The sequence below is a fragment of the Notolepis coatsorum genome (genome assembly GCF_963971535.1).
Source record: "Notolepis coatsorum genome assembly, chromosome: 4".
NCBI lineage: Eukaryota > Metazoa > Chordata > Actinopteri > Aulopiformes > Paralepididae > Notolepis > Notolepis coatsorum.
The window spans coordinates 110,766,959-110,794,948 of record NC_140168.1 but is presented as its reverse complement, the minus strand read 5'-3'; the positions used below and the strand labels follow the sequence as shown (position 1 = coordinate 110,794,948).

General features: G+C 48.7%; 1 protein-coding gene across 1 annotated transcript in view; it reads right to left on the bottom strand.

Moving 5' to 3' along the window:
- Nucleotides 1-27,990, bottom strand: part of LOC311226654 (DENN domain-containing protein 4C-like) — a gene marked incomplete at both ends in the record, with an annotated part of 92,932 nt that continues 64,942 nt past the window's right edge. Inside the window, one exon of the mRNA XM_084312071.1 lies at nucleotides 1-21. Coding sequence (XP_084168197.1) covers nucleotides 1-21 — 21 coding nt within the window. The remainder of the gene's footprint in view (nucleotides 22-27,990) is intronic.

Sequence of the window (27,990 nt, the reverse complement as noted above, 5' to 3'; positions counted from 1 at the left end):
CTTGTACGCCAGCTTGACCTCCTGCCGAGGAAGAGAGAGAAAGAGGGGTCAAGAGACGGGTTGTTTTATACACACAGGGGGGTTTGATTAACACTACATTAGGGCTGACCCCTATTAGTCGACTAATCGGTCGAAAGGAGCCGTAGTCGACCAGCCAACCTCTTAGTAAAAAAAAATATATATATGTATATTATATATATATATATATATATATATAATATTTTTTTTAATTTTTTATCATTCTTTCCAAAAGCAAAGAGGCCTAGAAGCGTGGCTAACGCTAATGGCACGCATACCAGAGGCTAACTGCCTAAGAAAACAGGCACAGAGGCACTGAAAGAGGATTTCACCCATCTAATGAACACACTAGACTAGACAAATATCAAGATGTATCCATCAGTGGACCAATTGCATGCTTTTGCAGAGGACAAGAAGCCTTCAGTCGACTCCTTCAGACATTAAGCACCCCCACAGCCCAAATGGAATGATAAAAAAAAAAATTATAATAATAATTATTTTTTAATATTACACCTTTTTTTTTAATTTATAGTCGACTAACGGCAAATTTTGGCCAATCATAGTCGACCATTCCAAATCCTTAGTTGGGGACAGCCCTACACTATAGTAAGGCCTGCACGAGAGCAACAAACGGAGACCCGCCCCACAAAGCAGCTCGAGAGCAGAAGTACTCTACATAGACCCTGCGAAGAGCGGGAGCTCCCGGGTGCTCCTCAAGGTGGTACGAGTACTCCTCAGTTACGGGGACAAGGTACTCGACACCTACGCCGTCCTCGACGACGGGTCGGAGAAGACTCTCCTCCTCGCTTCCGCCGCGACCCAGTTGGGCCTGCGGGGTCCAGAGGAGACCATGACAATCCGTACCATTCGTCGAGACTTAAAGACAATAAAGGGTGAAAACGTCTCGTTCACCATAGCAGCGATCGATCAGCCCGAGAAGCAGTACAGCATCAACAAGGCGTTCACAAGCCACGACATAGGTCTGTCACGCTATGACTACCCCATCCCACAGCTGAGGGAGAAGTACGCACACCTACGCCGACTGCCCATACCGCTCATCGACGGCGCTACACCGACCCTGCTCATAGGCTCCGACCACGCAGACCTTGTCGTCCCAACGGACGCGGTCCACATCGGACCCAGAGGCTGCCTAGCCGCGGTTAAGACCCGACTGGGCTGGACGCTCCAGGGCCCTCTCTCCGGGCCTTCCAACCGACCCACGTCCACGACGCTGCCTTTACACCAAGGTGAGCGACCAAGACACTACCCTCTTGCAGCACGTTGAGAGACTATGGACACTAGACTCGCTGCCATTCAAGAACGAACGCAAAATGGTTCGGTCAAAGGAGGACAAGTATGCCATAGTTCTACTCGAGCAGAAGACTACGAGGGTCGAGGTCGACGGAGTGCTAAGATACGCGACTCCACTCTTGAGGCGGGAGGGGATGCCCACTCTGCACGCGTCAAAGGAAGTGACACAACGCTATCTACAGAACACTGAGCGGCGTCTCGCCAAAGACCCCCCCCAAGCAACGATATATCGCGCCGAGATCGAAAAGCTGATCACGGCTGGCCATATAAAGAAAATCGATGACCACGAGGCAGACAAGACGACTGAGTCCTGGTACGTGCCCCACCACAAGGTCACCCACAACGGAAAGAACCGCATCGTGTTCAATTGCAGTTATCAGATTGGGCTACAGACTCTGAATAACCTGCTCCTGCCCGGCCCGACACTCGGCCCCTCCCTCCTTGGCGTACTGCTACGTTATCGGCAGGACAAAGTGGCCATCAGCGGCGACATCAAGGGAATGTTCCTACAAGTACGACTGATGGAGGAAGACAAGCCTCTGCTGAGGTTCCTGTGGAGAGAGAGGCTCGACGACGAACAACCCTCGATATACCAATGGGAGGTACTCCCATTCGGCACCACCTGCAGCCCGTGCTGCGCCACGTTCGCGTTACAGAAGCACGTGGCCGAAGACCCCGGAGCCGACGAGGTCAGACACAGCGTGGAAAGGAGTTTCTACGTGGACAACTGCCTACAGAGCGTACCTACGCCAGAAGAAGCCGAGAGCATCCTACTGAAGCTACGAGCCTCACTGGCCAAAGGTGGATTCGACCTCAGGCAATGGGCCAGCAGTGACCCTCAAGTCCTCCGAAGCCTCCCCCCAGAGACCAAGGCCGCGAGCAGCGAGACCTGGATGGCGACCACCCCAGGTGAAGCACAAGAAATGACATTGGGCCTCGTCTGGCGTTTCAAAACGGACTCGCTTCATTACAAACACACACCCCTGACCACGGATCAGGGAAGGTCCAAGACTCTACCGACCACTCGGCGGAGTGTGTACCGAACACTCGCCAGCCAGTACGACCCAATGGGATGTATCCTACCTTACACCACTCGGGCGAAGATGCTGGTGAGAGAACTGTGGGACAAGGAGCAGGGCTGGGACGACCCCATACCCGTGCACTATATAGTATAGTATTGTATATTAGTACACTGCACAGTATTGTATATTGTATGGTAACTACGTCTACGAACATTGTACATATGTCTAAACTGAACACTGTGACCTCTTTTTTTTCTTCTAATTTTTACTATGTTTTTATTTCATACTTATCTTGTCATGCACAGTCTCTGGAGCGCAACAGTAAGAAGCATTTTGTACAAAAGTATTCTGTACTTCTGTATGACAACTATTAAAGAAATTAAAGAAACTTGAACTTGGCTTCCACCTGGAGAGAATGGGAGGAAGAACTCGACTCACTCCGAGATGTGACCATCCAACGGAGTTACTTCCCCCCTACAGTGCGGCTGGAGACGTGTCAGATAGACCTGCACGTCTTCAGCGACGCCTCTGAAGTGGCGTACGGATCGGTGGCTTACCTGAGAGCCCGAGAAGAGGGAGGAGAAGTCCATGTAGCCTTCGTCCTGGCCCGCTCGAGGATAGCTCCCCGCAAGCAGCAGTCGATCCCGCGACTAGAGCTCTGCGCAGCTCTGGTAGGCGCGCAACTCGCAACGATGATACAAAGTGAACTCACCATACCGGTGCGTGAGACCATCCTATGGTCAGACTCTATGACCGTGCTCACCTGGATCCAGTCCGACTCCTGTCGGTACAAGGTTTTCGTCGGAGTCCGAGTCACTGAGATCCAAGACCTGGTAGGAGCAGCATGTTGGAGATACGTTGACACCAAGCAGAACCCAGCGGATGTCATCACACGGGGGATGTCCTTAGACGACCTCACACGTCCTAACCCTTACAGTGACGGTCCTGAGTTCCTCAAGCTCCCGGAGAAGTGGCCTACCCCCACACCACGGGAGGCGAACCAAGATGAGTCAGAGATCAAGAAGTCTATGTTCTGCGGGCTGACGCAAGCCCCGGCTCCAACGGACCCGAACCTAGACGACTGTTTAACTCTTGAGAGTGCTCAGAAAAGGACATTCTTATGGCACCACCCGGAGACTCCCCCCACCACAGACCTCGACGCATCGAACTACAAAGAAGCCGAACTTCTTCTGCTAAAGAGAGCCCAAAGAGACTCATTCCCAGAAGAACTAGATTGCATGACAGGGAAAAAGCCAGTCCCCTCAGACAGTCGACTCCTCACCTTGGCCCCAGAGCTCGACGCCCAGCACCTCATCAGGGTGGGTGGTCGATTGAGACGGGCCCCGGACGTGACCGAAGATGCTAAGCATCCCATCGTCCTCAACAGCCGACACAAGATAACCGAGCTGATCATCCAGAAGTACGACGAGGTGGTGCACCACGCGGGGGCCGAGAGAGTCTTTGCTGAGATCCGACGGCGCTTCTGGATACTCCAAGGGAGAGAAGCTGTACGTCGATTCCAACGGACTTGCCCAACCTGTCGCAAGTGGAGGGCACAGCCTAGTATTCCGATGATGGCCGACCTGCCTCCATGCCGCCTCCGACTCGGCGAGCGGGCCTTCCACTCCACGGGCGTGGACTGCTTCGGCCCATTCAACGTCAAGAAAGGAAGAGGGACAGAGAAGAGGTGGGGCATCGTGTACAAGTGCATGACCACCCGAGCTGTTCACATTGAAATCCTCCAGACCATGAGTACGGACTCATTCCTCATGTCCTTCCGGAGATTCCAAGCCCGGAGAGGAACCCCATCAGTGCTGTTGTCCGACCAAGGGACAAACTTCAGAGGAGGAGACACAGAACTGAGAGAGAGCTTCCTGGCTATGGGTGAAGAACTCAAGATCCGCCTCGCTCCTGCTCAGATCACATTCCAGTTCAACCCCCCGAACGCCCCCCATTTCGGGGGAACGTGGGAGAGAGAGGTCCGTTCCATAAAGACTGCTATGTACACCGTACTTGGGGCCCAGACCGTGGTTGAGGAAGTCCTGAACTCCTTCAACCTACCCTGATCTCACCTGGTCGGGGACTGACCTTTAGATTAATCTGTGTAGTTTAGTTATGGTACAGGGTACTACATGGTACCACTGGGTAGTTTACTACAGGGTAGTTTAGTTAGGGTACAGGGTACTACATGGTACTACATGGTACTACATGGTACTACATGGCACTACAGGGTTCTACATGGCTCTACATGGCTCTACGTGGCACTACAGGGTACCACAGGGCACTACAGGGTACTACATGACACTACAGGGTACTACAGGGTACTACAGGGTACTACATGGCACTACATGGCACTACAGGGTACTATAGGGTACTACATGGCACTACGGGGTACTACATGGCACTACAGGGTACTACATGTCTGCTCCTTTGCAGCACCACAAACATGGGAACTCTCTAACTCTTCCCCCCCCCTCTTCCCCCCCCCCCCCCCTTCTCTCTGAGTGCCCGTCTCCTGGCGCTGACTAAGGTGATGGATGCCTCGGGGTCTTGGCCAAGATTGTAGTGACTGCTCTACATCCACCTCCAAGGCCTTGGATCAGTTATTCACCGCCGTCTGTCCGTGGTCCTGTCAACTGATTAACAGTATTAACAGACTGTTAACAGATTAACAGTCAATGCGGTTTCATTGCTGGGTTAAGTACTTCCATTTCTATTCACATAATACGCCTACTTCATATATCTACTCCATTCACATATATGCCTACCACTTGTATCTATTGCTATGTCCGCCTACTACAATCTCATGAGCTGTCTAACGCCTGTCCCGTCTCCCTGTCTCCCTATGACTTGCTGTCCTGGAGTGTTGACCGGAGTGTTGGACGTCCCGTGACGAAGGCCGGGAGGTTGCGACCCCCTCTGCGTGCCCCCCTGTCTCCGGAGGTCTCGTAGTGGTGACCGGAGTGCCGGATGTCCCGCGATGATGTCGGGAAGTTCGTGACCCTCTCTGCGCCGCCCCCTATCTCCCTGTCTCCGGCCGTCCCTGAGCAACGACCGGAGTGTTAAATGTCCCTTGACTAAGACGGGGAGGACGTGACCCTCTTTGCGCCGCCCCTGTGCCTCAAATAGATTGCTATCAGCTCTATCTTTAATCTTTCAAAATGTTCAGTTGCTATCGCTATTAGCTCTATCTTTAATTTTTCAAAATGTACAGTTGCTATTGCATGCACTCATCTGTGTTCCACTACACACATGAGTGCATGCTTACCAATTGTCCGTCTGCAACACTACTATCACCAACATCTAAGAAGGGAGATCCCCCCTTGAATGGCCCTTCTAAGGTTTCGCTCCACCACACTGCCTGTGGAGCTTTTTTCCCTATTGTTAGGTTTTAGTGAGTTTTTCCTTACCTTCGCGTGGGGTATGTCTGGGAGTGCTTGCATTCTTTCATTTATTTGCATCCATCTAAAAATGTTTGCACCTTATGGTGTTCTTGTTCTGTTCTTGACTTATTGTTATGTTTTCTTCTTGACTTGTTTAAAGAAGATCTGTACGGCCCATGGGGACATTAACGTGTGTTGTCGGGCCCTATAAATAAATTTGATTTGATTTGATTTGATTTGGTCCTCACAGAGATCGAGGGCGTCTTGAACTCTAAGCCCCTCGGTTACGTCTCAAGCGACGTAGCAGACATCGACCCCGTCACCCCAAACTACCTCTTGATGGGGCGGCTGGACCCTGCCCTTCCTCAGGCGGTGTACAGACAAGACGAGATGAACGGCCGGAGAATGTGGAGACACAGCCAAGTACTGGCCGACCAGTTTTGGACCCGCTTCCTCCTACACTATCTACCATCCCTTCAAGCCCGTCAGAAGTGGGTAAAGGACAGGGACAACCTGAAAGTGAATACCGTCGTAATGATAATAGACCAGTCACTACCCCGAGCTACGTGGCCGGCCGGCCGCGTGAGCAGAGTGATTACTGGTTCCGATGGGAAGGTCAGAGCGGCAGAAGTCATTGTCCAAGGGCGGACTTACACCCGACCTGTAGCTAAGTTGATAGAGCTGCCGGAGATCCCTGACTCCCCCGACGACGACCATGACCCACTGACTTTGTAGATCGTTTCCAACTCCCCATAACACGGTATGGAGAAGTTGATTGACATTAATATTAATCTGTGCCCATTTATTTACTAATTAGGTGCGGACTAATTAGGAGGCGGCTGTTCTGAAGGGCCAGATTAACACTGAGAATCTACGTTTATTATTTTGTATAACTTGTATATTATTTATATATATAAGCTATATACCTTTAAGCTTCCGTTTGAATCATAGTATTATTCGCTCGCCTCATTGGACACCGCCCTTGACATTGGCGGCGCCAGCCGTCGCGCCCCCCAGACAAGTTCAAAGACGTGTCCGGGCAAGTTCAGACATGCCCTTAGCCGGCGCATTGATTCCGGACAAGTAATTCAGTTGCGCTCTAGAAATCACTCTGAGTATATATATTGTAGAAGGCGCAGCAGCCGTAGTGTGAACCTAATCTAATGTGCAGCTGTGTGTGAACTTAACGTAACGAGTATCAGAACACGAGGTGAAGTGTGAAGTAACCTAACAGCAGAACGAGTGGACATGTGAGCAGTGGAAGCCTACCCGCGGTGTATCGTTACGGATAGCTAGTAGCTCCTTAGATACGACCCTAATATTGTAGAACCATTGTTGGTGTATTATAGTGACTTGTGTAAGCGAAGTAACGTGGAGAAGAGCATAGTTAAGACCATTGGCGTTTGGATCTAACTACACCTGAAGACCTTCATCGGGCTAGCTTCTAGGACCAACGAAGCTAGCTAGCTATCATCACTGCCGTCGGGCTTTGGATTACGAGCTATTACCCTGCCATCGGGCACTTGGATTACAAGGACTGGATCCGTCCGAGAACCCCTTTTCTTCAGTGACCGCAGGAGTATCCGACTATTCTTCAATTCCTCTGGAGCTTACCACTCCGTGGGGGAAATCATTGTCTCCAGCTATACCCCTCGCTTGCCCTGTATCGCCTTCTCACTCCATGCAGAGCTCCGGTCGAGTATTCTTAACCTAGGAATTATTCATTCCCCCTGACTTTGATACTCTGACATTCTACTATCATTCACTATTAAAAGAGCAACATACTAATTCAGTTGTATATTGATATTGCTATTAAAATACTGTAAACGTGATCGTTTTGTCCCCGTGCCGTCTATTGAGTGTCTGCCATATTTAACTAACTGTACTGTCTGGCAAGTAATAATATTTAGTAGTGGTTTAATCTAAACAATCTTTAATACAGTCCGGGTTTTGTAACCCCTCAGTTACAAGTACGGTGAGACAGTTCACAGAACTATTATGAAACGTTTAATGAAAGAGCATGTGATGACGTCCTGTCACATGACTGAACACGTAAAGATGCTCGACTGGACTGCTGAAAGTCCAAAAGGCCAGTAACCGATTGGGGGCTTTTCACTCACGATTATAACAGAGTAATATTCCACATTCAAGTCCCCCTCTGGATTATCACTACCGCTTCCTTTTTACTGTGGTCAAACACTAGTAATAAATAAACCACAACTCATTGTAGCGTCGAATTAGTATTATATTGTTATAATATTTAGCAGAGCCAATGAGCACCAGGCACGTCTGAATGTGTTAAAAAATAAAGAAAACACAGGCGGCTGGGTGGCGCAGCGGACAAGGCACTCGTCACCAACGCAAGAGACACTGGTATCGAATCCAGCTGTCAGCGTTGCCTCCGGCTTGGCCGGCCGTCATACTGGCTCGATTGGCAGAGTCAGCGGGAGGGAAGCCGGTGGGTGTAAACAGCGACTCCTACAGTTCGGTTGGGGCGCCTGCACAGCGAGGGAAGGATCTGGGGGAGGTAGTGTGACCTTCCACACGTTACACCCTCTCAGTGAGAGTCCGCGCTGCCAGGTGAAAAGAAGCGGTTGATCACATGCCTTCGAGCGACACTGTACTTATTGTACTTGTTTTATGCCCATTCTTATATCTGCATGTTTACGTTGCACTACTTTTATTGTCTTTTATACCTATTCTTATGCACTTTATGCATATGCTGATTTTGAGCCTATGTTCATTTTATACTAATTAAATTAATGAAATTGCTGTGGGGCACTCTGGACTTGGTTTTTCTTGTTGTTTTCAACTGCTAGGCAGTGGTGGTTACGTTGGGTTTTTCCCCAGTTATTTTATGTGTTTTGTGTTTCCTACCGTTTTTATTTTTATTTATTTTATTCTTGTGTTTTCCCCCACCCTCTCCCATCGCTCAGCGACGCCAGTGGTCCAGTGAAAAGTGCCATATAGATAGTTATTCATATTTATTATTATTATATTGTAAAAAATTTATGCATTTGAAATGTCTGCAAAGTCTCGACGACATTGAAAATGAGGGTGAACTCAATTGTCATTTCGAGAATAAATAAAGGTTTGAATTGAATTGAAGTGAGTTGAATTTAATCTCAGTCCAAAACAAACGGGCCGCTGCTGGACGCGTTGTGTTCTGAGTGTTCCAGTGGAGAGAGAGAGGGAGGGTTCTGAGTGTTCTAGTGGAGAGAGAGAGGGTTCTGAGTGTTCCAGTGGAGAGAGAGAGGGTTCTGAGTGTTCTAGTGGAGAGAGAGAGGGTTCTGAGTGTTCCAGTGGAGAGAGAGAGGGTTCTGAGTGTTCTAGTGGAGAGAGAGAGGGTTCTGGGTGTTCTAGTGGAGAGAGAGAGGGTTCTGAGTGTTCTAGTGGAGAGAGAGAGGGTTCTGAGTGTTCTAGTGGAGAGAGAGAGGGTTCTGAGTGTTCTAGTGGAGAGAGAGAGGGTTCTGAGTGTTCTAGTGGAGAGAGAGAGGGTTCTGAGTGTTCTAGTGGAGAGAGGGAGGGTTCTGAGTGTTCTAGTGGAGAGAGGGAGGGTTCTGGGTGTTCTAGTGGAGAGAGAGAGGGTTCTGAGTGTTCCAGTGGAGAGAGAGAGGGTTCTGAGTGTTCTAGTGGAGAGAGAGAGGGTTCTGAGTGTTCTAGTGGAGAGAGAGAGGGTTCTGAGTGTTCCAGTGGAGAGAGGGAGGGTTCTGAGTGTTCTAGTGGAGAGAGAGAGAGGGTTCTGAGTGTTCTAGTGGAGAGAGGGAGGGTTCTGAGTGTTCTAGTGGAGAGAGGGAGGGTTCTGAGTGTTCTAGTGGAGAGAGAGAGGGTTCTGAGTGTTCTAGTGGAGAGAGAGAGGGTTCTGAGTGTTCTAGTGGAGAGAGAGAGGGTTCTGAGTGTTCTAGTGGAGAGAGGGAGGGTTCTGAGTGTTCTAGTGGAGAGAGAGAGGGTTCTGAGTGTTCTAGTGGAGAGAGAGAGGGTTCTGAGTGTTCCAGTGGAGAGAGAGAGGGTTCTGAGTGTTCCAGTGGAGAGAGAGAGGGTTCTGAGTGTTCTAGTGGAGAGAGGGAGGGTTCTGAGTGTTCTAGTGGAGAGAGAGAGGGTTCTGAGTGTTCTAGTGGAGAGAGAGAGGGTTCTGAGTGTTCTAGTGGAGAGAGAGAGGGTTCTGAGTGTTCCAGTGGAGAGAGAGAGGGTTCTGAGTGTTCTAGTGGAGAGAGGGAGGGTTCTGAGTGTTCTAGTGGAGAGAGAGAGGGTTCTGAGTGTTCTAGTGGAGAGAGAGAGGGTTCTGAGTGTTCCAGTGGAGAGAGAGAGGGTTCTGAGTGTTCCAGTGGAGAGAGAGAGGGTTCTGAGTGTTCTAGTGGAGAGAGGGAGGGTTCTGAGTGTTCTAGTGGAGAGAGAGAGGGTTCTGAGTGTTCTAGTGGAGAGAGAGAGGGTTCTGAGTGTTCTAGTGGAGAGAGAGAGGGGTCTGAGTGTTCTAGTGGAGAGAGAGAGGGTTCTGAGTGTTCTAGTGGAGAGAGGGAGGGTTCTGGGTGTTCTAGTGGAGAGAGAGAGGGTTCTGAGTGTTCCAGTGGAGAGAGAGAGGGTTCTGAGTGTTCTAGTGGAGAGAGAGAGGGTTCTGAGTGTTCTAGTGGAGAGAGAGAGGGTTCTGAGTGTTCCAGTGGAGAGAGGGAGGGTTCTGAGTGTTCTAGTGGAGAGAGAGAGAGGGTTCTGAGTGTTCTAGTGGAGAGAGGGAGGGTTCTGAGTGTTCTAGTGGAGAGAGGGAGGGTTCTGAGTGTTCCAGTGGAGAGAGAGAGGGTTCTGAGTGTTCTAGTGGAGAGAGAGAGGGTTCTGAGTGTTCCAGTGGAGAGAGAGAGGGTTCTGAGTGTTCTAGTGGAGAGAGGGTTCTGAGTGTTCCAGTGGAGAGAGAGAGGGTTCTGAGTGTTCTAGTGGAGAGAGAGAGGGTTCTGAGTGTTCCAGTGGAGAGAGAGAGGGTTCTGAGTGTTCCAGTGGAGAGAGAGAGGGTTCTGAGTGTTCCAGTGGAGAGAGGGAGGGTTCTGAGTGTTCTAGTGGAGAGAGAGAGAGGGTTCTGAGTGTTCTAGTGGAGAGAGGGAGGGTTCTGAGTGTTCTAGTGGAGAGAGGGAGGGTTCTGAGTGTTCTAGTGGAGAGAGAGAGGGTTCTGAGTGTTCTAGTGGAGAGAGAGAGGGTTCTGAGTGTTCTAGTGGAGAGAGAGAGGGTTCTGAGTGTTCTAGTGGAGAGAGGGAGGGTTCTGAGTGTTCTAGTGGAGAGAGAGAGGGTTCTGAGTGTTCTAGTGGAGAGAGAGAGGGTTCTGAGTGTTCCAGTGGAGAGAGAGAGGGTTCTGAGTGTTCCAGTGGAGAGAGAGAGGGTTCTGAGTGTTCTAGTGGAGAGAGGGAGGGTTCTGAGTGTTCTAGTGGAGAGAGAGAGAGAGGGTTCTGAGTGTTCTAGTGGAGAGAGAGAGGGTTCTGAGTGTTCCAGTGGAGAGAGAGAGGGTTCTGAGTGTTCTAGTGGAGAGAGGGAGGGTTCTGAGTGTTCTAGTGGAGAGAGAGAGGGTTCTGAGTGTTCCAGTGGAGAGAGAGAGGGTTCTGAGTGTTCCAGTGGAGAGAGAGAGGGTTCTGAGTGTTCTAGTGGAGAGAGGGAGGGTTCTGAGTGTTCTAGTGGAGAGAGAGAGGGTTCTGAGTGTTCTAGTGGAGAGAGAGAGGGTTCTGAGTGTTCTAGTGGAGAGAGAGAGGGGTCTGAGTGTTCTAGTGGAGAGAGAGAGGGTTCTGAGTGTTCTAGTGGAGAGAGGGAGGGTTCTGGGTGTTCTAGTGGAGAGAGAGAGGGTTCTGAGTGTTCCAGTGGAGAGAGAGAGGGTTCTGAGTGTTCTAGTGGAGAGAGAGAGGGTTCTGAGTGTTCTAGTGGAGAGAGAGAGGGTTCTGAGTGTTCCAGTGGAGAGAGGGAGGGTTCTGAGTGTTCTAGTGGAGAGAGAGAGAGGGTTCTGAGTGTTCTAGTGGAGAGAGGGAGGGTTCTGAGTGTTCTAGTGGAGAGAGGGAGGGTTCTGAGTGTTCCAGTGGAGAGAGAGAGGGTTCTGAGTGTTCTAGTGGAGAGAGAGAGGGTTCTGAGTGTTCCAGTGGAGAGAGAGAGGGTTCTGAGTGTTCTAGTGGAGAGAGGGTTCTGAGTGTTCCAGTGGAGAGAGAGAGGGTTCTGAGTGTTCCAGTGGAGAGAGAGAGGGTTCTGAGTGTTCCAGTGGAGAGAGAGAGGGTTCTGAGTGTTCTAGTGGAGAGAGAGAGGGTTCTGAGTGTTCTAGTGGAGAGAGGGAGGGTTCTGAGTGTTCTAGTGGAGAGAGGGAGGGTTCTGAGTGTTCTAGTGGAGAGAGAGAGGGTTCTGAGTGTTCCAGTGGAGAGAGAGAGGGTTCTGAGTGTTCCAGTGGAGAGAGAGAGGGTTCTGAGTGTTCTAGTGGAGAGAGAGAGGGTTCTGAGTGTTCCAGTGGAGAGAGAGGGTTCTGAGTGTTCCAGTGGAGAGAGAGAGGGTTCTGAGTGTTCTAGTGGAGAGAGAGAGGGTTCTGAGTGTTCTAGTGGAGAGAGAGAGGGTTCTGAGTGTTCTAGTGGAGAGAGGGAGGGTTCTGAGTGTTCCAGTGGAGAGAGAGAGGGTTCTGAGTGTTCTAGTGGAGAGAGAGAGGGTTCTGAGTGTTCCAGTGGAGAGAGAGAGGGTTCTGAGTGTTCCAGTGGAGAGAGAGAGGGTTCTGAGTGTTCTAGTGGAGAGAGAGAGGGTTCTGAGTGTTCTAGTGGAGAGAGAGAGGGTTCTGAGTGTTCTAGTGGAGAGAGGGAGGGTTCTGAGTGTTCTAGTGGAGAGAGGGAGGGTTCTGAGTGTTCCAGTGGAGAGAGAGAGGGTTCTGAGTGTTCTAGTGGAGAGAGAGAGGGTTCTGAGTGTTCTAGTGGAGAGAGAGAGGGTTCTGAGTGTTCCAGTGGAGAGAGAGAGGGTTCTGAGTGTTCTAGAGGAGAGAGAGAGGGTTCTGAGTGTTCTAGTGGAGAGAGAGAGGGTTCTGAGTGTTCCAGTGGAGAGAGAGAGGGTTCTGAGTGTTCTAGTGGAGAGAGGGTTCTGAGTGTTCCAGTGGAGAGAGAGAGGGTTCTGAGTGTTCTAGTGGAGAGAGAGAGGGTTCTGAGTGTTCCAGTGGAGAGAGAGAGGGTTCTGAGTGTTCCAGTGGAGAGAGAGAGGGTTCTGAGTGTTCCAGTGGAGAGAGAGAGGGTTCTGAGTGTTCTAGTGGAGAGAGAGAGGGTTCTGAGTGGTCTAGTGGAGAGAGAGAGGGTTCTGAGTGTTCTAGTGGAGAGAGAGAGGGTTCTGAGTGTTCTAGTGGAGAGAGGGAGGGTTCTGAGTGTTCTAGTGGAGAGAGGGAGGGTTCTGAGTGTTCCAGTGGAGAGAGAGAGGGTTCTGAGTGTTCTAGTGGAGAGAGAGAGGGTTCTGAGTGTTCTAGTGGAGAGAGAGAGGGTTCTGAGTGTTCTAGTGGAGAGAGGGAGGGTTCTGAGTGTTCCAGTAGAGAGAGAGAGGGTTCTGAGTGTTCCAGTGGAGAGAGAGAGGGTTCTGAGTGTTCTAGTGGAGAGAGAGAGGGTTCTGAGTGTTCTAGTGGAGAGAGAGAGGGTTCTGAGTGTTCTAGTGGAGAGAGAGAGGGTTCTGAGTGTTCCAGTGGAGAGAGAGAGGGTTCTGAGTGTTCTAGTGGAGAGAGAGAGGGTTCTGAGTGTTCCAGTGGAGAGAGAGAGGGTTCTGAGTGTTCTAGTGGAGAGAGGGAGGGTTCTGAGTATTCTAGTGGAGAGAGGGAGGGTTCTGAGTGTTCCAGTGGAGAGAGAGAGGGTTCTGAGTGTTCTAGTGGAGAGAGGGAGGGTTCTGAGTGTTCTAGTGGAGAGAGAGAGGGTTCTGAGTGTTCCAGTGGAGAGAGAGAGGGTTCTGAGTGTTCTAGTGGAGAGAGAGAGGGTTCTGAGTGTTCCAGTGGAGAGAGAGAGGGTTCTGAGTGTTCTAGTGGAGAGAGGGAGGGTTCTGAGTGTTCTAGTGGAGAGAGGGAGGGTTCTGAGTGTTCCAGTGGAGAGAGAGAGGGTTCTGAGTGTTCTAGTGGAGAGAGGGAGGGTTCTGAGTGTTCTAGTGGAGAGAGAGAGGGTTCTGAGTGTTCTAGTGGAGAGAGAGAGGGTTCTGAGTGTTCCAGTGGAGAGAGAGCGGGTTCTGAGTGTTCCAGTGGAGAGAGAGAGGGTTCTGAGTGTTCTAGTGGAGAGAGAGAGGGTTCTGAGTGTTCTAGTGGAGAGAGGGAGGGTTCTGAGTGTTCTAGTGGAGAGAGGGAGGGTTCTGAGTGTTCTAGTGGAGAGAGAGAGGGTTCTGAGTGTTCCAGTGGAGAGAGAGAGGGTTCTGAGTGTTCCAGTGGAGAGAGAGAGGGTTCTGAGTGTTCTAGTGGAGAGAGAGAGGGTTCTGAGTGTTCCAGTGGAGAGAGAGGGTTCTGAGTGTTCCAGTGGAGAGAGAGAGGGTTCTGAGTGTTCTAGTGGAGAGAGAGAGGGTTCTGAGTGTTCTAGTGGAGAGAGAGAGGGTTCTGAGTGTTCTAGTGGAGAGAGGGAGGGTTCTGAGTGTTCCAGTGGAGAGAGAGAGGGTTCTGAGTGTTCTAGTGGAGAGAGAGAGGGTTCTGAGTGTTCCAGTGGAGAGAGAGAGGGTTCTGAGTGTTCCAGTGGAGAGAGAGAGGGTTCTGAGTGTTCTAGTGGAGAGAGAGAGGGTTCTGAGTGTTCTAGTGGAGAGAGAGAGGGTTCTGAGTGTTCTAGTGGAGAGAGGGAGGGTTCTGAGTGTTCTAGTGGAGAGAGGGAGGGTTCTGAGTGTTCTAGTGGAGAGAGAGAGGGTTCTGAGTGTTCTAGTGGAGAGAGAGAGAGGGTTCTGAGTGTTCTAGTGGAGAGAGAGAGGGTTCTGAGTGTTCCAGTGGAGAGAGGGAGGGTTCTGAGTGTTTTAGTGGAGAGAGAGAGGGTTCTGAGTGTTCCAGTGGAGAGAGAGAGGGTTCTGAGTGTTCCAGTGGAGAGAGAGAGGGTTCTGAGTGTTCTAGTGGAGAGAGAGAGGGTTCTGAGTGTTCCAGTGGAGAGAGAGAGGGTTCTGAGTGTTCTAGTGGAGAGAGAGAGGGTTCTGAGTGTTCCAGTGGAGAGAGAGAGGGTTCTGAGTGTTCTAGTGGAGAGAGAGAGGGTTCTGAGTGTTCTAGTGGAGAGAGAGAGGGTTCTGAGTGTTCCAGTGGAGAGAGAGAGGGTTCTGAGTGTTCTAGTGGAGAGAGAGAGGGTTCTGAGTGTTCCAGTGGAGAGAGAGAGGGTTCTGAGTGTTCTAGTGGAGAGAGAGAGGGTTCTGAGTGTTCCAGTGGAGAGAGAGAGGGTTCTGAGTGTTCCAGTGGAGAGAGAGAGGGTTCTGAGTGTTCTAGTGGAGAGAGAGAGGGTTCTGAGTGTTCCAGTGGAGAGAGAGAGGGTTCTGAGTGTTCTAGTGGAGAGAGAGAGGGTTCTGAGTGTTCCAGTGGAGAGAGAGAGGGTTCTGAGTGTTCCAGTGGAGAGATAGAGGGTTCTGAGTGTTCTAGTGGAGAGAGAGAGGGTTCTGAGTGTTCCAGTGGAGAGAGAGGGTTCTGAGTGTTCTAGTGGAGAGAGAGAGGGTTCTGAGTGTTCTAGTGGAGAGAGAGAGGGTTCTGAGTGTTCCAGTGGAGAGAGAGAGGGTTCTGAGTGTTCTAGTGGAGAGAGGGAGGGTTCTGGGTGTTCTAGTGGAGAGAGGGAGGGTTCTGAGTGTTCTAGTGGAGAGAGAGAGGGTTCTGAGTGTTCTAGTGGAGAGAGGGAGGGTTCTGAGTGTTCCAGTGGAGAGAGGGAGGGTTCTGAGTGTTCTAGTGGAGAGAGAGAGGGTTCTGAGTGTTCCAGTGGAGAGAGGGAGGGTTCTGAGTGTTCTAGTGGAGAGAGGGAGGGTTCTGAGTGTTCTAGTGGAGAGAGGGAGGGTTCTGAGTGTTCTAGTGGAGAGAGAGGGTTCTGAGTGTTCCAGTGGAGAGAGGGAGGGTTCTGAGTGTTCTAGTGGAGAGAGGGAGGGTTCTGAGTGTTCTAGTGGAGAGAGAGAGGGTTCTGAGTGTTCTAGTGGAGAGAGAGAGGGTTCTGAGTGTTCTAGTGGAGAGAGGGAGGGTTCTGAGTGTTCTAGTGGAGAGAGGGAGGGTTCTGAGTGTTCTAGTGGAGAGAGAGAGGGTTCTGAGTGTTCTAGTGGAGAGAGGGATGGTTCTGAGTGTTCTAGTGGAGGGAGAGAGGGTTCTGAGTGTTCTAGTGGAGAGAGAGAGGGTTCTGAGTGTTCCAGTGGAGAGAGGGAGGGTTCTGAGTGTTCTGGTGGAGAGAGAGAGGGTTCTGAGTGTTCTAGTGGAGAGAGAGAGGGTTCTGAGTGTTCTAGTGGAGAGAGAGAGGGTTCTGAGTGTTCTAGTGGAGAGAGAGAGGGTTCTGAGTGTTCTAGTGGAGAGAGGGAGGGTTCTGAGTGTTCTAGTGGAGAGAGAGAGGGTTCTGAGTGTTCTAGTGGAGAGAGAGAGGGTTCTGAGTGTTCCAGTGGAGAGAGAGAGGGTTCTGAGTGTTCCAGTGGAGAGAGAGAGGGTTCTGAGTGTTCTAGTGGAGAGAGGGAGGGTTCTGAGTGTTCCAGTGGAGAGAGAGAGGGTTCTGAGTGTTCCAGTGGAGAGAGAGAGGGTTCTGAGTGTTCTAGTGGAGAGAGAGAGGGTTCTGAGTGTTCTAGAGGAGAGAGAGAGGGTTCTGAGTGTTCTAGTGGAGAGAGAGAGGGTTCTGAGTGTTCCAGTGGAGAGAGAGAGGGTTCTGAGTGTTCCAGTGGAGAGAGAGAGGGTTCTGAGTGTTCCAGTGGAGAGAGAGAGGGTTCTGAGTGTTCTAGTGGAGAGAGAGAGAGGGTTCTGAGTGTTCCAGTGGAGAGAGAGAGGGTTCTGAGTGTTCTAGTGGAGAGAGGGAGGGTTCTGAGTGTTCCAGTGGAGAGAGAGAGGGTTCTGAGTGTTCCAGTGGAGAGAGAGAGGGTTCTGAGTGTTCCAGTGGAGAGAGAGAGGGTTCTGAGTGTTCTAGTGGAGAGAGAGAGGGTTCTGAGTGTTCCAGTGGAGAGAGAGAGGGTTCTGAGTGTTCTAGTGGAGAGAGAGAGGGTTCTGAGTGTTCCAGTGGAGAGAGAGAGGGTTCTGAGTGTTCCAGTGGAGAGATAGAGGGTTCTGAGTGTTCTAGTGGAGAGAGAGAGGGTTCTGAGTGTTCCAGTGGAGAGAGAGGGTTCTGAGTGTTCTAGTGGAGAGAGAGAGGGTTCTGAGTGTTCTAGTGGAGAGAGAGAGGGTTCTGAGTGTTCCAGTGGAGAGAGAGAGGGTTCTGAGTGTTCTAGTGGAGAGAGGGAGGGTTCTGGGTGTTCTAGTGGAGAGAGGGAGGGTTCTGAGTGTTCTAGTGGAGAGAGAGAGGGTTCTGAGTGTTCTAGTGGAGAGAGGGAGGGTTCTGAGTGTTCCAGTGGAGAGAGGGAGGGTTCTGAGTGTTCTAGTGGAGAGAGAGAGGGTTCTGAGTGTTCCAGTGGAGAGAGGGAGGGTTCTGAGTGTTCTAGTGGAGAGAGGGAGGGTTCTGAGTGTTCTAGTGGAGAGAGGGAGGGTTCTGAGTGTTCTAGTGGAGAGAGAGGGTTCTGAGTGTTCCAGTGGAGAGAGGGAGGGTTCTGAGTGTTCTAGTGGAGAGAGGGAGGGTTCTGAGTGTTCTAGTGGAGAGAGAGAGGGTTCTGAGTGTTCTAGTGGAGAGAGAGAGGGTTCTGAGTGTTCTAGTGGAGAGAGGGAGGTTTCTGAGTGTTCTAGTGGAGAGAGGGAGGGTTCTGAGTGTTCTAGTGGAGAGAGAGAGGGTTCTGAGTGTTCTAGTGGAGAGAGGGATGGTTCTGAGTGTTCTAGTGGAGGGAGAGAGGGTTCTGAGTGTTCTAGTGGAGAGAGAGAGGGTTCTGAGTGTTCCAGTGGAGAGAGGGAGGGTTCTGAGTGTTCTGGTGGAGAGAGAGAGGGTTCTGAGTGTTCTAGTGGAGAGAGAGAGGGTTCTGAGTGTTCTAGTGGAGAGAGAGAGGGTTCTGAGTGTTCTAGTGGAGAGAGAGAGGGTTCTGAGTGTTCTAGTGGAGAGAGGGAGGGTTCTGAGTGTTCTAGTGGAGAGAGAGAGGGTTCTGAGTGTTCTAGTGGAGAGAGAGAGGGTTCTGAGTGTTCCAGTGGAGAGAGAGAGGGTTCTGAGTGTTCCAGTGGAGAGAGAGAGGGTTCTGAGTGTTCTAGTGGAGAGAGGGAGGGTTCTGAGTGTTCCAGTGGAGAGAGAGAGGGTTCTGAGTGTTCCAGTGGAGAGAGAGAGGGTTCTGAGTGTTCTAGAGGAGAGAGAGAGGGTTCTGAGTGTTCTAGTGGAGAGAGAGAGGGTTCTGAGTGTTCCAGTGGAGAGAGAGAGGGTTCTGAGTGTTCCAGTGGAGAGAGAGAGGGTTCTGAGTGTTCCAGTGGAGAGAGAGAGGGTTCTGAGTGTTCTAGTGGAGAGAGAGAGAGGGTTCTGAGTGTTCCAGTGGAGAGAGAGAGGGTTCTGAGTGTTCTAGTGGAGAGAGGGAGGGTTCTGAGTGTTCCAGTGGAGAGAGAGAGGGTTCTGAGTGTTCTAGTGGAGAGAGAGAGGGTTCTGAGTGTTCTAGTGGAGAGAGAGAGGGTTCTGAGTGTTCCAGTGGAGAGAGAGAGAGGGTTCTGAGTGTTCTAGTGGAGAGAGGGAGGGTTCTGAGTGTTCTAGTGGAGAGAGAGAGGGTTCTGAGTGTTCCAGTGGAGAGAGAGAGGGTTCTGAGGCCCAAACACAGAGTGTTCCATCTACAAAAAGGCCTGTTCTTCTGTTAACAAGTTGCCAATGAGTGACGTATTAGTGTTTATTACATGGCGTCTGGAGTGACAGAACAGTTTGTGAAGAATAACACGACTACAGTTATTCCTTAAAAAGCGCATTTGATGCTATTTGGACGGGCCAAAATGTATGCAGCAAAGGAAAATGGCGGCTTATCCCTGCCTAAACTAGACTGGTATCACTATGCATTCTCGCTCTCCCAGCTCTCCAAACTGAATCACTCGTCTGAGGCGGCACCTGCTTGGGTCAAGATGGAGGAGGAAATGATATATCCCTCATCTCTGGAATCCTTCCTGACACAATCAGACAGACCTATACCTTTTAAAAACTCTTTAATGGCATTTATCAGGGAAACTTGGAATCAATCGCACAGAATGACTGGTGATAGCCCATATTTGACTACAAGAGCCTCTATATGGTATAATAAGAAACTAAAGATTGGTAAGAAATCAGTCATATGGGACGATTGGATTAAAAGGGTACTAGGTGATATAGCCGGGGAAGATGGGGTTTTGCCTTTTGAGGATATTAAAGAGGATTTTGATATAGATAATAAAAACTTTTATAAATTCCTACAGATTAGACATTGTATATCGTCATCAATAGGAGGACCAAAGTGTGGCCCGATTACTGCAATTCAAGAAATATTCTATAAAGGATGGCGTAGGAAAGGCGGTGTGTCAAGATTTTATGATGTTATAAGAGAATACAATGCACCCAAATTGGCGGGTCTGAGATTGAGCTGGGAGAACGATGTACGTAAGGATATTACTGAGGAAATGTGGGAGAAACTGGTGTCCAAATGGGGTAAATTCTCTCGGGAGGCGCAATCACAACTTATTTTTTACAAAGTGTTGAACAGAAGCTATTGGACGCCTAGTAAACTGGCCAGACTGAAATTAAGGGACAGTGACATCTGCTGGAGATGTGAGAAGGAGACAGGCACTTTACTGCACATGCTGTACGAATGTGAGAAGGTCCGGAAAATGTGGGATCAAATTGTGATATTCCTAAGTAAGGTTCTGAATGTGAAGATAAATAACGCCCCAATGGCATGTGTTTTGGGTATAGTACCGAAAGGGATTAAACTGCCTAAATACCGGGGAATGTGGTATAGAATGGCCATGATATCAGGATGTAGAATTGCATTACGACATTGGAAATCACCTGTTGATATTACTTTTAAAGAATGGATGGAACTAATGTTCCGGACAGCATCATATGAAAAGGTGACGTATAGAGTCGCAGGGAGAGAGGATATTTTCGCTGAGGTATGGGACAGTTTTCTACACCTGACTGAACGGTCTGGGGACAAATGATTAAGGTGGGATTACAATGTTATCAAGGATGAATATGAAAAAGGGGATCTGATCTGATGGTACTTGTGCTTTATAATGTATTGTGTATGTATGTACATGTATTTTATGTCCGGATGGTGTATCTATGGAACGGTCACTGTCTCTATCACACTCACATGTGCGCAGGTATAGCCGCATACAAGTATCTAGGATACACATATTCATATGTGTACATAATAGGTTTACACACACTCATATACACAAGGATAAGTTATACACGTCAGGGGCACACATACATGCACATACTCACTTATAGGAAATAGGCATACACACACCTACATATACACATAGTTGAAGTATAGGCTCTCACTGACACATATGGGGGATACACATGTATATAGGAGACACACACATACGTAGCTGAGACGCACATATATATACACATCTGAGATATACACTCACATAGGGGGCAGAGGCACACATGGATACGAGACACACACAAGAGATAGGAGTACAGTCACATACCAGGAAGATGCACACACACACATATGAGGCATGTACACATGCTTACGTGATACACGTACCCACATACATGTGTTGGAGACATGCGTGCATGCATGTTATCATGCACAACTGCATGTGTCTGGGGCGCTTTCTCTCACATGCAATATGGAGAAGGGTGGCATCCCGATAGAGGATGCAGCACATACCTGCTTGAAGGTAGTTCGGTCTACATGCAAGGTATATATATCAGGGATGTATACGCATAATGTATACATGTATGTTTCATTTTTCGTAAGTATTTTTTTTATTTTCCATGTCAGTTGTTAATGTATTTGTATGAGTCCTTTACATGTTTTGTATGTTCTTACAAAAAAGAAAAAGGCAAATCCTGGAAATTGCATATGATGATGTGGAAAGAGATGTTTTGAATATTGGAGAGATTTGTGCAAAAAATATCAAAAAAAATAAAAAAATAAATAAAACGCATTTGATTAGTCACAAACGGGGAGTCATTTCAATCGACCCCAAAAAGAACTGGCCCCCACTGTGTTGTTAGCGTGTGTTAGCGACGCTAGTTGAAGTCAATGGGGCCACTTAGCATGTGTTCTCTCGATAAAGACATGTAGCGCCTCCTCGATAACCTCCCGACCATTTGACAACATTCTTAACTACATACCAAGCGGGGAAGCGTTCGGTCCCGTGGCCTCAGCGTTTTTAAAGTAGACTACAGTAACAGATAATGACGTCAGGCCTATAGGACGACTGGTTGGGTCTCTGGGGCCCGTTCTCTCCTGTCGTCTGTCGTCGGTGACGGAGTGAAGCTCACGCGGTCCAGTGAACCCACAGGCCGCGGCAATGTGAGGAAGAAGAGACTCAAATAGTTTTCTGCACCCCCCCCCCCCCCCCGCCCAGGTTAGGATAACTAGTGTGGGGTCCTACTAATCACCCCAAAGTACCAGAAAATACCAGAAAATACCAGAAACTACCCCAAAATACCCCAAAGTATACCCCAAAATACCAGAAACTACCCCAAAATACCCCAAAGTATACCCCAAAATACCAGAAACTACCCCAAAATACCCCAAAATACCAGAAACTACCCCAAAATACCCCAAAGTATACCCCAAAATACCAGAAAATACCAGAAACTACCCCAAAATACCAGAAACTACCCCAAAATACCAGAAAATACCCCAAAATACCAGAAAATACCAGAAACTACCCCAAAATACCCCAAAGTATACCCCAAATTACCAGAAACTACCCCAAAATACCAGAGAATACCAGAAACTACCAGAAACTACCCCAAAATACCCCAAAATATACCCCAAAATACCAGAAACTACCCCAAAATACCAGAAAATACCAGAAACTATGCCAAAATACCCCAAAGTATATCCCAAAATACCAGAAACTACCCCAAAATACCCCAAAGTATACCGTATACCCCAAAATACCAGAAACTACCCCAAAATACCCCTAAATACCAGAAACTACCCCAAAATACCGCAAAGTATACCCCAAAATACCAGAAACTACCCCAAAATACCAGAAAATACCAGAAACTACCCCAAAATACCCCAAAGTATACCCCAAAATACCAGAAACTACCCCAAAATACCAGAAACTACCCCAAAATACCCCAAAGTATACCCCAAAATACCAGAAACTACCCCAAAATACCCCAAAATACCAGAAAATACCCCAAAGTATACCCCAAAATACCAGAAACTACCCCAAAGTATACCCCAAAATACCAGAAACTACCCCAAAATACCAGAAAATACCAGGAACTACCAGAAACTACCCCAAAATACCCCAAAGTATACCCCAAAATACCAGAAACTACCCCAAAATACCAGAAAATACCAGAAACTACCCCAAAATACCCCAAAGTATACCCCAAAATACCAGAAACTACCCCAAAATACCAGAAAATACCAGAAAATACCAGAAACTACCCCAAAATACCCCAAAATACCAGAAACTACCCCAAAATACCCTAAAATACCCCAAAGTATACCCCAAAGTACCAGAAAATACCCCAAAATACCCCAAAGTACCCCAAATAGTGTGTAATAGTGTAATAGTGTGTAATAGTGTAATAGTGTAATAGTGTGTAATAGTGTGTAATAGTGTAATAGTGTGTAATCGTGTAATAGTGTGTAATCGTGTAATAGTGTGTAATAGTGTAATAGTGTAATAGTGTGTAATAGTGTAATAGTGTGTAATAGTGTAATAGTGTGTAATAGTGTGTAATAGTGTAATAGTGTGTAATAGTGTAATAGTGTGTAATAGTGTGTAAAAGTGTAATAGTGTGCTAGTGTAATAGTGTAATAGTGTGTAATAGTGTAATAGTGTGTAATAGTGTAATAGTGTGTAATAGTGTGTAAAAGTGTAATAGTGTGCTAGTGTAATAGTGTAATAGTGTGTAATAGTGTGTAATAGTGTAATAGTGTGTAATAGTGTAATAGTGTGTAATAGTGTAATAGTGTAATAGTGTGTAATAGTGTAATAGTGTAATAGTGTGTAATAGTGTGCGTGTGTGTGTGTACGTGTGTGTGTGTGTGTCTGGGTCTCTAGCACTCAAGATGGATTCCAACTTGTATGGCATCTTGATGGAGGAGCTGTGGAACAAGGGAAACCAACCAGGGGGGGAGAGAGAGGGGGAGAGAGAAGGGGGATAGAGGGAGATGGAGAGAGAGAGAGAGAGGGGGGGAGATGGAGAGAGAGAGAAGGGGGATAGAGGGAGATGGAGAGAGAGAAGGGGGATAGAGGGAGATGGAGAGAGAGAAGGGGGATAGAGGGAGATGGAGAGAGAGAAGGGGGAGAGAGAGAACGGGGAGAGAGAGAGAGAAGAAGGGAGAGGGAGGGAGGGAGGGAGAGAGAAAGATGGATAGAGAGAGAGAGAGAGAGAGGGGGGAGATGGAGAGAGAGAAGGGGGAGAGAGGGAGATGGAGAGAGAGAAGGGGGATAGAGGGAGATGGAGAGAGAGAAGGGGGAGAGAGAGGAAGAGAGAGAAGAAGGGAGAGAGAGGGAGGGAGGGAGAGAGAAAGATGGATAGAGAGAGAGAGAGAGGGAGAAGAGGGGGAGAAGGAGCTATTTATATAGCTCTTTTATCCAAAGCGCTTTACAATTTATGCCTCACATTCACTCACACACCGACGGCGGAGGCGACCATGCCAAGTGCCAATCTGCTCACCGGGAGGAGCAGGGCTTAAGTGTCTTGCTCAAGGACACTCGGACACGCCGCCGGGAGGAGCCGGAATCGAACCAGGAATCTTCTGATTAACCAGACGAGCGCTCGGCTCTACCTCCTGAGCCCTCTACGTTTTTTATGTCTCACTCTTTGTCTCACTAAACCTTTACTGCGTTAATCCCTTCCTGGATGCAGCCAGAGTACAGAGTGCCTCAGTCGCGTCTCTACATTTCGTAGCCGCATTTCTGCAGACCCCTCTCTGATTGGTTGAACTCCATTTCTGCAGACCCCTCTCTGATTGGTTGAGCGTGCGCATGCGCATGAGCCGCGACAAGCTCCTCCAGAAACTCCGTTAAGCTCCAGAGAGAGAGGCTGAAAACCCACAGTTCTTGCCCGACGGATGGGAGCGAATCCCGGATCCGAGGTTTCTGATGACTACTCCCAAAACATGGAGGTCGCGAACGCAATTTATACGCATGGAAGTATTGATTACGCCATAACGAATCATTAAAAAAATATACCGTTAACTGGAATATGTTGTGTGTGCCTTTCTGAATATGATTTGGGAGGGTTATAATAGAAGAAAGACAGTGTAAACAATATAACATTATGTGAATAAACCGCGAAATAATAACTAATTCCTTGGTCAATAGAAGTCTCTGTGATACTTTCTGAATATGATTTGGGAGGGTTATAATAGAAGAAAGACAGTGTAAACAATATAACGTTATGTGAATAAACCGCGAAATAATAACTAATTCCTTGGTCAATAGAAGTCTCTGTGATACTTTCTGAATATGATTTGGGAGGGTTATAATAGAAGAAAGACAATGTAAACAATATAACGTTATGTGAATAAACTGGCGAAATAACCGCGAAATAACATAACGTTATGTTATATAATGTTACAATGTACAGTTTCAAACAGCTGGCTGTGTTGTGAAATGTGCATAACGTTATGAATAAACCGCGAAGTCACAGGAAATAAATAACGTTATACGCGAATCTGGTAGTACATTTCTGCTTATCTTCTTGATATGATAACATTACATCCGCCTTTTACCGCGTGACGAGCTAAACCAATCAGAGAGGGGCTTTGCTCACATGACGCTCAACCAATCATAGAGGGGCTTCGCTCAACCAATCAGAGAGGGGTCTGCAGAAATGGAGTTCAACCAATCAGAGAGGGGTCTGCAGAAATGCGGCTACGAAATGTAGAGACGCGCCTCAGTCACTACAGCCATAATGTGGAGACACACACACACACGCACACGCACACACGCACACACACACACGCACACTATTACACACTATTACACTATTACACACTATTACACTATTACACACTATTACACTATCACACTATTACACTATTACACTATTACACACTATTACACACTATTACACACTATTACACTATTACACTAGCACACTATTACACACTATTACACTATTACACTATTACACACTATTACACTATTACACACTATTACACAAAATTACACTATTACACACTATTACACACTATTATTATTACACACTATTACACTATTACACACTATTAAACTATTACACTAGCACACTATTACACTTTTACACACTATTACACACTATTACACTATTACACACTATTACACTATTACACTAGCACACTATTACACTTTTACACACTATTACAATAGTACACACTATTACACTATTACACTATTACACACTATTACACACTATTACACTATTACACACTATTACTACTATTACACTATTACACTATTACACACTATTTGGGGTACTTTGGGGTATTTTCTGGTACTTTGGGGTATACTTTGGGGTATTTTAGGGTATTTTGGGGTAGTTTCTGGTATTTTGGGGTATACTTTGGTGTATTTTGGGGTAGTTTCTGGTATTTTCTGGTATTTTCTGGTATTTTGGGGTATTTTGGGGTAGTTTCTGGTATTTTGGGGTATACTTTGGGGTATTTTGGGGTATTTTCTGGTATTTTCTGGTATTTTCTGGTATTTTGGGGTATTTTGGGGTATTTTAAGATAAGATAAGATAAGATATTCCTTTATTGATCCCCTTGGGGAAATTCAGGCATCATAGCAGCATGGGGGGGAGGGGGGGAGGGGTACAGGTAGTAAAACAACACAGTATACAGGTAGTAAAAGACAACACAGGCAGTGTAAACAATTTGATCAATATGGTCAATATAATTTACTATCTGACTAGCTGAGGAATATTCACATTATTCACAGTGTCACATGAGGTGCAGTATGCAAGAGGTAGTGTTATAATTTACTATCTACTGAGTATACATTAATCAAAGTACCAGGGTAGTCTACTTTGTCCCCCTTGGGTTCCTATAAGTCCCAGGTCAATGTCTGGTAGCAGTCGCTGTCGCTGCCCCCTGTTGTGGGGCCTGGAGGCTGCTAGTCGCTGCCCACTGTTGTGGAGCCTGATGGCCGCTGGTATGAAGGACTGTCCGAGGCGGTTAGTTGAGTGTCGGGGGGGGATGAGTCTGTGGCTGAACGAGCTTCTCATCTTGACTAGCTCGTCGTAGAGGGGGTGGTAGGGGTTCTCCATGATGGCATCCAGCTTCCTTATCATCCCCCTCTCTACCATCACCTCAAGTCTAGGTAGCTCGACTCCCACCACGGAGCTAGCCTTCCTCACCAGCTTGTTGAGCTTGTTGGTGTCCCTTGAGTTGATGTAGCCTCCCCAGCATGCCACAGCATAGAAGAGGATGCTGGCCACAACAGACTGGTAAAAAGACTGCAGCAGTTTGTTGCACACATTGAAGGACCTGAGTCTCCTCAGGAAGAACAGCCTGCTCTGTCCCTTCCTGTAGAGGGCCTCTGTGTTGTCCGACCAGTCCAGTTTATTGTTCAGGTGTACCCCAAGGAACTTGTATGAGTCCACCATCTCCACATCCACCCCTCGGATGGAGATGGGAATCGGGGGGGGCCTCTTCTTGCCCCTCCGGAAGTCCACCACCAGCTCCTTGGTCTTACTGGTGTTGAGTTGGAGGTGGTTGCTGTCACTCCACCCCACGAAGCTCTCCACCAGGGCTCTGTACTCCTCCTCATCATCGTCGGTGATGTAGCTTACGATGGAGGAGTCGTCTGAGAACTTCTGCAGGTGGCACCCGCTGGAGTTGCGGCAGAAGTCTGAGGTGTAGAGGGTGAAGAGGAAGGGTGACAGCACAGTTCCCTGGGGGGCGCCGGTGTTGCTCACCAGTACGTCAGACTGACTGTCCTTTAGTCTGACGTACTGTGGCCTCTCAGTGAGGTAGTCCTTGATCCAGGCCACCAAGCCGTGCTCCAGCTGCATCGCAGAGAGCTTCTCCGCTAGCAGTGACGGCTGGATGGTGTTGAAGGCGCTGGAGAAATCAAAGAACATAATCCTCACTGAGCTGCGCGGCTTCTCCAGGTGCGTGTACGCTCTGTGGAGCATGTAGATGATGGCATCCTCCACCCCGATGTTTGCCTGGTATGCAAACTGCAGGGGGTCGAGGGAGTCACGCACCAGGGGCTTGAGGTGTTGCAGGACCAGTCTCTCAAACGTCTTCATGACGTGTGACGTCAGAGCGACTGGCCTGTAGTCGTTGGGGGTGCTGGGACGTCCCTTCTTGGGCACCGGGACAATGCAGGAGGTCTTCCAGAGCTGGGGCACCCTCTCCAGCCTCAGGGAGAGGTTGAAAAGATGCTGGAGCGGTGCTGCCAGCTGCTCTGCACATACCTTGAGCACCCTGGGATTGGTGTTGTCCGGTCCTCTGGCCTTGTTTACATTAATTTTGGAGAGCTGCCTACTGACCTGACTGGTTGTGATCGTCAGGGTTGGGGGTGGTGGGCTGTCTGCTGGTGTTGGGGGTGGGGTGCCGTTGCTGATGGGTGTGGGGGGGTGGTGGGTGGGGGGGCTGCTTTGTAGGTGTGATCTGGTGCTGGTGTCGATGGGTGGGGGGAGGGGTGTGGGGAGGCCACTCTGGTCAAAGCGGTTGAAAAACGAGTTGAACTCGTTTGCACGCTCTGGAGGGCCCTCCACAGCTGTGCCCTGCTGTTTGAAACCAGTGATCTTCCTGACCCCCGCCCACACCTCCCTGGTGTTGTTGGCCTGTAGTCTGCCCTCCAGCCTGTCCTTGTAGCTGACCTTGGCTGCCCTTAGCTCTTTTTTGAGCTCCCTTTGGACAGCCCTGGCCTGCTCAGTGTCCCCTGCCATGAAGGCCCTCTTTTTCCTGTTTAGCAGGTGTTTAATGTCCTTGCTAATCCAGGGTTTATTGTTTGAGAAGCAGCGTACCCTCTTTGTGGGTACGATGCTCTCCTCACAGAACCTGATGTAGTCTGTGATGCAGTGGGATAGTCCATCAATGTCATCACCGTAAGCCCTCTCAAACATATCCCAGTCTGTCGACCTGAAACACTCCTGTAGCTCCTCCTC